The 11,290-nt window shown below is 40.2% G+C and overlaps 1 protein-coding gene across 1 annotated transcript in view; it reads left to right on the forward strand.

Moving 5' to 3' along the window:
- The window catches only part of LOC115374305 (inactive dipeptidyl peptidase 10-like), a 54,046-nt gene extending 42,756 nt beyond the window's left edge, over positions 1-11,290 (forward strand). The window contains exons 22-27 of the mRNA XM_030073164.1: positions 1,648-1,702; positions 2,664-2,763; positions 3,465-3,523; positions 6,217-6,289; positions 7,931-8,004; positions 8,707-11,290. Of these exons, the coding sequence (XP_029929024.1) occupies positions 1,648-1,702; positions 2,664-2,763; positions 3,465-3,523; positions 6,217-6,289; positions 7,931-8,004; positions 8,707-8,838 (493 nt within the window). The 3' untranslated portion in view covers positions 8,839-11,290. The remainder of the gene's footprint in view (positions 1-1,647; positions 1,703-2,663; positions 2,764-3,464; positions 3,524-6,216; positions 6,290-7,930; positions 8,005-8,706) is intronic.

Raw genomic sequence — 11,290 nt, forward strand, 5'->3', positions numbered from 1 at the left:
AGTCATCATCATGGGATTGCAAAAAAAACACAGATGAAACGGAGAAAGCCTGGGATGACTTTTTAGGTTGGATTTTAGGTTTCAGGCTGAATTTATAATGCATTAATTTTAATGTCAGCAATGTAGTGCAGAGGCAGGGTTCCTACGGGTCTGAATAATCTGGAAATGTATGAAAATGATTCGGTAATGGTCTTGAAAAGTTTGGGAATTGCCAACAAGCATACATTAGGCAAAAAACTAATAAAATATGTGCAAATAAACGGTAAAATAAATAGATTCAGCCTCAGACTAACTAGGCGTATACAAAAGGAATGAAAGAGGTGAAATTATAAAATAATGATAAAAAAAAGAGATTAAAAGGTGATACCAACCTTGATGATACTTTACTTTTTAGACTTCTGTCATTGCACATTATTGTGTACATTATATTAAACACCAGCTAAAATGTTCATATCTAACTGAGAGATTAGTGGGTGTTAAGGTTATGGTTGGTATTTGAGGGTAAATATAGTCAGTGGAAGGTATAGAAAAACAAACATATGAGTATTGAGTATGTGCACTGAAGACAGATGCATGTTCATGTGGTGTGTGATTTCATGTGGGAACTACAAGTCATTCTCTCACTGACATTGCAAGTATGAAATGCCAGGTCGAATTCACAGCAGCGTCGCTTTAATCACCAAGTACAGCACCCATATTTTTTTGGGGGGTGGCACTGTCGCAGAGATCTATTACCAGCAAAGATAATATCACGGCACCTGCTGGCTCACACAGTGCAGGGCCAGAGGTGCACCATCATTCACGAGATCACATTATTGCCAATAACTGACAAAAGAAAAAAAAATCACCTGCTTTTCTCATTTATCTCCCTACCACTCTTCTTTTTACGCAATCAATGCGTGGTGTCAGGAGTTCTGTCACTGTGACCGTTTAGCTTTGACCTTTGACTTAATCGTTGTTGGCTGGTGGTGTTGAAATTGAAGCTTCTCCTATGGATAATTGTAAGTCACATTGGTGCGTAAGATGTAATCAAATGTGTGAATTATAATGTAAATGGTTGAATCTGAATGCTGGAAAATGAAATTATAACAGTCTAAGAGGTTTGTACTTGATCCCCAGGTATGAATTCAACATCACCCCTCCAGTTATATTAATATAGACTGTGTGGACGAAGGTATTGGATCACCTACACATTACACCAACAGGAGCTTTTTAATATGGAGTTGGTCCCTTTGCAGCTAGAACAGCATCCACTCTTCTGTGAAGGCTTTCTGCAAGATTTTGGAGTGTGTCTGTGGGAATTTTTGCCCATTCATCCAGAAGAGCATTTGTGAGCTCAGACACTGATGTTGGATGAGAGGACCTGGCTCACAATTTCTGTTCTAGTTCACCCCAAAGGTGTTGGATGGGGTTGAGGTCAGGGCTCTGTGTGGGCCAGTCAAGTTCTTCCACACCAAACTCAGCCAGCCACGCCTTTATGGAGCTTGCTTTGTGCACTGGGGCTCAGTCACGCTGGGACAGAAAAGGGCCTTCCCCAAACTTTATACACCTGTGGCAATGGGACTAAATAAAACACCTGAACTCAGTGATTCAGAGCTGTGGCCCAATACTTTTGTCCATATACTGTATTTTCTCTGTGTGCTGCAGATACCTGGTGAAGCTGCCGTATATTGATCGTACGCGCATAGGAGTCTTCGGAGAGGTATGTCAGTCACTCCATCTCTTCACTTAGTCAATCAAACCTTTCGCCCCCATCCTGATCCTCCTCAGCCGACTAAATAAATTGTGCCATGTGTGGTTGAAACGCTCGGCGAGGCATTACTTAAGCTGCTTGGGGACACGTTACAGCACACATAATAATTTATGAGGCCATTCATGATCGTTTCAAAGTGTGACAGATGCTATAAGATGATGACTGCTGGCAGGGAAGTCAATTTTTCTAATGAATATGATTAAAGTTTTAGAGGTTTTGCACCTGTGTCACAAATCGCCTAACAAGCTTTGGCTGGTGCGATCATGGAGAATTAGCAAAGTCAAATAATGAAGATTTATAAGGTCAGTTGTATCGGTAAAAGTGAACACTGTGATATGGCAGATTTGTTTTCCAAATGTTGCTCACTGTGGCACAGTAGTGTTGTGTTTAGCCAGACGTTTTTTCCCATTTACAGCAGCTCTATGCACTATACTTTTAAATACATTTTCGATAATAGAATCTAAAATCTGTATATCATTTCGGAAAAAAACAGGATAGTTGCCCTGGGAAAAAAAATCATCCTGTAGAGCCTTGTTCTCCAACTGCCTTCATCATTTTGAAACCATAACACAACACATGTGGAGGATGACTAATTCTTGCTCCTGCCACCTAAAAAGACAAACAGTTGTGTGATGTTGCTATTTTTAAGTTACATAACATAGGTAGGGTGGGAGTTTCAAACAACAGGTAGTGGGTCATAGGTGATGATTGAGAGGGATTATTTTTAAGTCTATACATTGTTTTTTTAGGAAAATCCTACGCATTCTGCCTTTAGCTATGGCAACCAGATGTCCCTGATTTGACTGGTACAATTGCACTTTAGCATCCGTGTCTTTAGTATAAAGGTATGTTGGTATGTTTTTGATGAATAAAGTGTCATAGAAAGCGTTCCCCCCCCCCCTCTCTGCAGGACTATGGCGGCTACATCACACTGATGATGCTGAAGGCGACGGAGAAGCTGATCAGATGCGCGGCCGCCCAGGCTCCCGTCATCGACTGGACCATGTATGGTGAGCGAGGAGCTGAATTAAATTCGCCAGGCGCCTCGTCACCTTTCTCCTCTTTTATATCCATAACCACTCTTGGATTTGCAGAATCTTTATTAAAACTGTCAGGCTGCCGTAGCGCCAACCCTCTGTTTGGCTCTCATTTCTTTCTGATCAGTCTGTAGGGACGCTGGAATATATATATATATATATATATATATATATATATATATTTTTTTTTTTTTTTTTTTTTTTTTTTTTTACAGCTATTGTCTGCTCAAATTTGGCATTAACCCTCCTCGCTTCTTATTGCTTTGTAATGTGGTCAGTCTGGGAATTCATGCTTATTGAATTTTACCCGGAAAATCTTTGTTCGGCTCAGTGAAATAAACATTAAGCCAGCATGAGGGCTACTATGGCAGCACAGCAGGTAGCGTAATGTGTGACTGCAAGCGCAGATCCTCTGGTTCCTTTAGACAAGAATAAGAATTTCACTTTGTTTTTGTTCTGCTCAGAAATAATACGCAGCTTAAAGTCAGCGTGCCGCCGAACCTGTAAAATCTCCTTTTCCTACATTTTCTTATTTATGAAATGCAGCTGTAATGGGGAAATCGACATGGATTCTGACAGTGGATCTCCAGCAGTGGCAATTTATTATGTGCAACTTCTTCCTTGTTGAATGATAAACAACATAACTTGTCCTCTCTGCGCCGGCTTTGTTTCAGCCTCGGCGTTCTCGGAGAGATACTTTGGCTCGCCTTCGACGGAGGAGAGCAGATACCAAGTGAGCTGCCTCAACCAGTCATCCATCTGTTGCTGTGGTTGTTGTTTTTTCAACTCTTATCTCCTCCCAGCCTCTTTCACTTTCATAAGAGTAATATGTCACACCAGATTGGAAAACAGCAAGGAGTTTAACACTGTTGGGTGTGTGTGTGTGTGTGTGTGTGTGTGTGTGTGTGTGTGTGTGTGTGTGTGTGTGCATGCAAGGGTGGCATACTGTGGGCGTGTATGTGTGTGGGCGTCTGTGTGTGAGTGTATTCGTGCATGCCTTTGTGTATCACTGCATGCGTGTTTGTGCGTAGGCCGGGAAACTGTGTCAATGTGTGTGATTGTTTGCGAATGAATTTTATAGTAAAATCAATTTGTAAATTTGATTTTACTCATTTTTTTTTTTTCAATTTGTAAAATTGATTTTACCTCCAGACACCCATGAGGGAGCCGGCTCACAGCTGAGCAGAGCAGCAGCTTGTGAAGTGTCTGCACTAACAAGGCAAAAAAAAAAAAAAAAAAAAAACATGTAACTGGGTAGTGAGATTTAAAAATTGAATCACCTCATATTAATAAACATAATGCACCCGCCATACCGTGACAAATGTTTCGGATTTAAATACCTGTGGTGTTAGAATCTCTAAAAAATTGACTTACAAAATAAATCGGCAGTTTTGATTATTTTCCTCCACACAAAATAGGCTCATGTTTTACAAGGATGAAACATGCAGCAAAAAAAAAAAAGCAGAATCATATATCACTGATCCAGAAGAATGAATTACAATTCATCGTTATCACTTAATAACTTTAGGTACTTGTCCCGTGTTAATATTCAACTTAGTTATGCCAATTAAATACATGAAGGTTGTATGTGAGGGTATTTATTTAGAGTTTCATCACCAACATGTTTCATATGAGATGTAGTTCCTTACCATGTTTGAATAGCTAATTCCAACCTTATAAATAACGCAAGTGATACTATATTGTTTTTATGGCCTATACAGCTTTTTCAATTAACCTATTGTTTTTATGCTTCAAATGATTTGGAGGTGAGGTATTTTCATATGCCTGTTTGAGGAAAAAATTTGAAGAAGCACTAATAGTACATTTTAGGCTTTTAGATATTTTTTAGACTCACTGTTGTTATTGTTGTTGTTGTTTTACATGAAGCGGTTTGAGAATATTATGTTGGGTTAGTAACTAGCATAGAAATGATACATACTGGTTGTGATTGGAGCAAATCCATTAATGGCTTTCCTAACGCAGGCCACAACCTCGCCTTAATGAAGATGCACTCTGTTGTGGTTCACTTCACCGACAAAACAGGCTTCTGACAGTGTGTGTGTGTGTGTGAGGGGAAAAGAAAAAAAAATGGCTAACAGCATTTCAGGCGCCTCTCCAGATCGTGTCCTTCCCATTGTAGCAGCAAGGAAAGGATGAAAAAAAAAAAAAAAACAAGGAAAATGCCAGAGGTGTAGACTAAAAATCACACAGTTGTCCTCCCTGTGAAGGTTGCAGTCAAAGTGTGTTTTCCCCCCTAAGTGGGTTGCCTATAACTGGGCCAGAGTGAGCTATTTTTGAGCCTCCCACAGCAGGGGCGGTGGTAGGATGGGGGGGCTGGGCGCTTTAAATGACACCCAAAGATGGGAATCTAGCACGATCTGATCACAATAATCAGCAGGGCATCATCACTCATCCAATCCTGTGAGGGAGAGAGAGAGACAGAGCAAGAAAAAATGGCTTGGGAGGTGTTAATGCAGAAGTGACACATTTGCCTGTTGACCCTCTGTGATCACAGAGTTGCCGGTGCAAATCCCAGCTGGGAAAATGTGTCTGAAGTGAATGAGAGCTCTGTCACAGAAAAACAAGACGGTCGCTGCTCATATGAGGTTGATCATATATTTGTATTTGGGAGAATCTTTTAAAATGAAAAGACAGCTCCTTGAGATGAGTCATGAACACACGCACACAATGACATACATCGAACAAAAAATAAATAAATACAACATATGCAGAGATTATCCCACACATGCCCACAGCTCACAGCTCTCCACAAAGACAGCCCTAAATGAAAACATCAGAAATAAGACAGACGCATCTTCCTCACGATGCGACAACCGCAAACACATGAGTGACAACTGATAGATTGCATATCCAGTTATATGTACCAATGTTGCACAGCAAAATAACACAAAAGTCATTTTGAGCAGCGACAATAGAGAAAAAGTGTGGTGATCTGTGTGACATCATGTATATATGTTGTGTATACTTGCATGACTGTTTTGCAGACATGATGCTGAATCAAACCTGATTCAAGTAGCTTGAAACCCTTTTTTTTTCTTTAAACTGAAGCTGCCGATAGCTAATATTTTGCACTGATATTCATCTTATCTTTAGATGTAAAAAATGCTTTGAAAAAATAAACAAGAAAAATATGAGTATAGGGCACGTCAGTATCTCATATTTAATAACCTCGGTCTCTTTCCACTAAATCTGCTAAACTCTTCAAAGTTCAAGTGGATTTCAAAATGCCACGACTTTTCCTGGCCTCGCTAAACGCACAAACCTGTGTTGTCTGAGTTTGAAAATACATTTGCATCCTTAAACCGACGGCTTGTGGGCCCACGCTCAGGCAGCCTGAATCCCCTGGGCTTTATAGTGTTAATGATGCGCGCCGTTTGAATCATTTTTCTTTATCTGTGTGTCCAGGCGTCCAAAGTCCTGCCCAACATGAAAGGGCTGCCCGGAGGGACTCTGTTTCTGGCTCATGGAACCGCTGACGGTACACATTTCCTTCATTTTCATACAAAGGCTTGCATTCCGAAACACTAGCCTATATACCTGGTCTGGAAAAAAAAAAAAAAAAAAAAAAACTAGGGCTGGGCAACAATTAAAATCTTTAATCGCAATTAATTGCATAATTTGCCTGATTAATCACAATTAATCGCATTGTATTCGCAAAATCCAATAAGTATTGTAAAGAGCACTTTTATTTCAATGTTCTGCTGCCATATAAACGAAAGTGCCATAACATTTGTTGTGCAAACACTTTTAACATCACCACTTATCAGTAACACATATTTAGTGTAAATCTCAACTTAAAAAATGTCATAATAATAATAATAATAATAAATAAAATAAATAATAATAGTAATAATAATAAATTAAAGCTTATTGCCACTGCCAGGACATTCTCTTTATAAAAAAAAAAAATCTACCAACAAAATCCTGAGCCACAATCAGGACAAACAGGCAATTTCTGAGGTAACAGCAGAAACTTTTAACAGGGAGCAGCATTACCAGTCTATGTTCAATACCAAAGTGTGAAGCACAAAAAAGTTCACTACTGAAACTTCCTTTACAGGGGACTAGAATGTAAAGCGCATGTTTTACTGGACTTCTGTTTTTTTTTTTTCTATTCCTCTGCACTAAGCCAGTTGCTAAGGCACACACGATTATTTACATTTTCATAAGATAAAGAAGCTCTCTTTTTATTTTGCACAATGTGACCAGCAAGAGAAAACAACCTTTCACAAGCGATTGTTGCGCAATCAATAATCAACCATGTTGTCTGTGTCGCTGTCCGTTGTGCTGCTGCAACCGCGTATAAACAAAAGTCGGTTTATAATGAAAGTACAGCAGTCTGTGTGCGCGGGGATCCGGCAGACCTGGTGCTGGCCGGCACCGCGTCAGTACAGCCAGCACCGGCCGCGGCACCGCGCGGTGTGCGGCAACCCGGTCAGGTCTATTCTGCTGGATCTGCCAGGTGCCGCTCCGGCTGTCAGTTGGACCTTTCTGAAAGAGGAGGAAGTTACCTCCGAAACTGTCAAGGTAAATAAACATCCCATGTCTGATTAAAAGGACCAAAAACGTCTTTTAGTTAAAAGGAAGACATGATGAATGTATTTGAACTACACTGATTTATAATGTCGTCGGGCCATGCCTGTGTCTGTTTCAACGTGATGACGCGCACACCAGGGGCAAACGTGCTTGGGCGCGTTTGGGCTTTAGACTGAGTGCAACAGACTTTTACAAAATAAAAGCATGTGAGCAACATGCGTTAATGCGCGATAAAGTAAATATCGGCGTCAATAGTCTAATGAATTAACGTGATAATAACGCGTTAACTTGCCCAGCCCTAAAAAAAACCTTTCTGAAGTTTCTCAAGCGCAAATTATTCCACTGGCAAAAACACGGATACCTTCTCAAGAAAAGATGTTTAGCAGCTTTCATAGGAAGCTGTAATGTGCTTTATTAAGAGCAGGAATCTCCTTTTAGTTGGTGATTATATCAATTTGGAGTGAACCTCCACATCAAGAGCACTAAAAATCCACCTTGACCGAGATGAGAGAGAGAGAGAGCTTTCATCCAGCGCTGGAATTAACCTGTGTCACTCATTTACATTTTTTTTTTCTCTTCACAGCAAACGTTCATTTTCAGCATTCAGCAGAGCTCATCAAACACTTGATAAAGATCGGAGCCAATTATACTATGCAGGTAAATGCTGCACTCTTGAGAGGAGCTTATCGTATTCATATATGTATAGCACATTCATATGCGCGCTTTGGGACAATCCATATGGAAGCAACACTGTTGAAAAGGCAGCATCTGCATTAAGAAAACATGATACAGTGTTACTGTAATGAGGAGCTATAAACAGTGACTGAGCATTTCAATAGAATATGAATTGTGGTCCAATTTGTTGTTACTTATGATGGATGAGAAAATCCACATTCCAGACAAAGACTTAAGATAAATATATCAAAACATTTAAAGTTTCAAAAAGTAAGTGTGAGCTGGTATGACAATAAAGTTCCTTGAATCCTTGAATCCTTGAATCCTTGAAAAATACCTGAAAAAAATAAATCCACTTTCCAATCAATACCTGACACATTTTTTTTTTTTTTTAAAGAATGTCTTACATTTTTAATACTTGAATATTTGAGGAAAATCTGTGGAGAATTATGCTGCGAACAGTACATGGAGCGTTCTGTCAAAAAAGTCTTGACAATAAAATCTTATCATATAAAAAGTATCATATCTTTAATAGTGCATGAAGTCCTCTACATTACAAAAAACTACCTGAAAAGGACTGACACCAGTAATTAAAAACAGGATTTTCCAAACGTCAGCCTTTTGCCTGACCTCGAGTGTCTCTCAGATTTACTTATTCATGTGTTCTCTGTGTTTTTCGGGCAGATCTACCCCGACGAGGGACACTTCCTGTCGAGACGCAGCCAGCTTCAGCTGACTCACTCCCTAATTGGCTATTTCAGAGGATGTCTGCTTGACTCATCATCATTACTCGACCAGCTACGAGACGACGAGTGAGAAGGAGTGCAATTATCACAAGGCCAAGTGTGTGTGAGTGAGTGTGTGTTTGTAAGCATAGTTTTCCCTCATAGACTGATTTTGAGAGTATGTGTGTGTGCGCGTGTGCGTGTGTGTGTGTGTGTTCTTGTTTTATACCTGTAGCACAACATTTGATGGACGAACAAGCTTCTTGGTAACATATCAGAATAGTTTCGCTCGTCACCTCTGCAGATTGTGTGAAGCTCTTGCAGTCATATCATGAAGCCGTTGAAAACTCAAGGGTCACCTCTAGGGGGCGTTAGCTAGCAAACAGTCCAGTAGATGCCTGTCGCAGTGTTGGAGGAGTCATTATCAGTGTTTATGAGGAAAATGCAATCATACTGACTGGAGAAGTAACAGCCAAGGGAGTGTAATGTTATCATTTTTACCTTCCTGGCCAAATGGAAAATGCCTCAATTCTGTGTTCAAATTCTACTCAGAAAGGGAGGGAGGGTCAAGGAGGTGATAATAGGTTACACCGTGTCCTTTTGTTGCCACTGGCAACTGCTTTCTTGACATGCTCGGACTGGCCTACATCAACACAGTCTCAAAAATTTTGCAAGGTGAGCACTAACCCTGAATGCTGATATTGTGTTGTGCACAGGAATAATGTGAAGACAGCGTTCCTGTATCTGGCACTGGATTATGTAAAAAATACTGTAGAAACTGGTAAATAAGATGCACCTTTAATACAGAGTGTGTCTCATTAACCAGTGCATCCTGTAAACCAGTAAAATGCAGAGTGGTTGATTCTGGATATGACTTTATATAAAGGTCTATGGGTTGGATCTAATGTGGCAACAGCAGATGGCGCTATAGGCTAGAGTGTGCGAGAGTCTTCACGCCACAGTGCATGCAGGAGCCTATCACCACACAGCTATCATGGCTGATGTCAGTCAGCTGTAGGCCATAGCTAGCCTTCAGTTGTAAACTCAGCATGGCGAAAACTGAGAAAATTATAAGAAAGAGCTATACAGCTGCACAAAACTACCAATGCAAATGCAAATTGCCAGTCAGGAAGACAGTTTAATGGCAGTGAGAAGCTGGTTTGTGACTGGTGGCAAGGCAAACCTCACCCTGAGAGGAAGAGAGAGAGAGATCCACTCACTGAGACACACTACACAGCGGGCACATCTCTCTCTCGCTTCCTCGCAATGAACTTTTTTTGGTCCTGCACTTGTAAGTTTAGATGTGCACACTTCTGCTCTCTTCTAAAGCTCAGCTTGAGGCCATGGCAAAGCAAAAAGAAGCAGGTAGAGGGAGAAACCGTTTGTGGCTAAGGGTGTTTATAAATGCATTAAAATGAACCAGTCTTAAATGGGAAACCTTTTTTTGCAGGCAGGAGTCAGACAAAAAATACACTGCATCTTATATACCGGTGCAATTTTTTATTGGGTTTTACAGTACACAAATTGGGCAGATTATGTCATCTTTTGGTCATGAGACTGATGATTAAATAGAAACAAATTGGTTTAGGACAATTTGTTTCTAGTCATTTAAAAGCTTGGGATTTTATTGTAAACACTCAATGCCCAAACAACAAGTCTTATATTCCATTTATTTGAGGCAGCACAGCATGTCATACAGCATAGCCACAGTAGAATCATATCACGCTTTTCCAGTGAAGCATCATCTGTGCATTTTTTTTTCAATCAACACTAAAATGGGTGAACTATTCCTTTAGGGTTGGTGTAACAGATTCTCACCTTCTTGTTTCCAAGGTATTTGCATTTCCACTTAGCCCCCTCATGGTGAGGAAACAGAATTTCTCTCACTTTTTTCAGCATGTTATTTGCATTGTAAGACTTGCTTATTTGGTGAAATGGCTGCTTATATTATCTGTATTTGCAAATGCAGTCAGCCTGCAGTGTTACAGATCCCAGTGAGATAATGTGCTGATTGGCTGAAGCCATAGAGAACGCTATCCATCCCGTCTATCCTGTTTATAACTAACCAGGCTCCCATTTTGAACATTCAGAGTTTTTGTCCCTGTGCGATTGAAACCAATCCGCCCGTTAGTATTTGATGGCAGCGCTCAATGGGCTGTGAAACCATTACTGACAAAACTGCATGCAAGTCAGTGAATATACTGCCACAGCTATTGTAATGCTAAGAATAAGTAATACACTTGATTTAAAGGAATGCGTATGTGATTTTGAGAGTGCCGGTTTCACACCCCATTTACTCGCATTGTCATTGTGAACAAATGTTAACGTTTCTCAGGAACAGAAAACTCCCGCTTTTCAGAGGCCAAACTCCTGATCACTAACTGAGATGCCTGAACCTTAAATTGAAACAGGACAGCCTGATCCTGTAATGGTTTTTAAAGTCTAAAAAAAAAAAAAAAATTTAACTTGGATTGGATTTCATATAACCGCATAAATATGGTTGCAGTTTGTAGTGTTGAGCAGCCCTGAGATTACAAAAAAAA

This window comes from Myripristis murdjan, chromosome 2 (genome assembly GCF_902150065.1).
Source record: "Myripristis murdjan chromosome 2, fMyrMur1.1, whole genome shotgun sequence".
Lineage (NCBI taxonomy): Eukaryota > Metazoa > Chordata > Actinopteri > Holocentriformes > Holocentridae > Myripristis > Myripristis murdjan.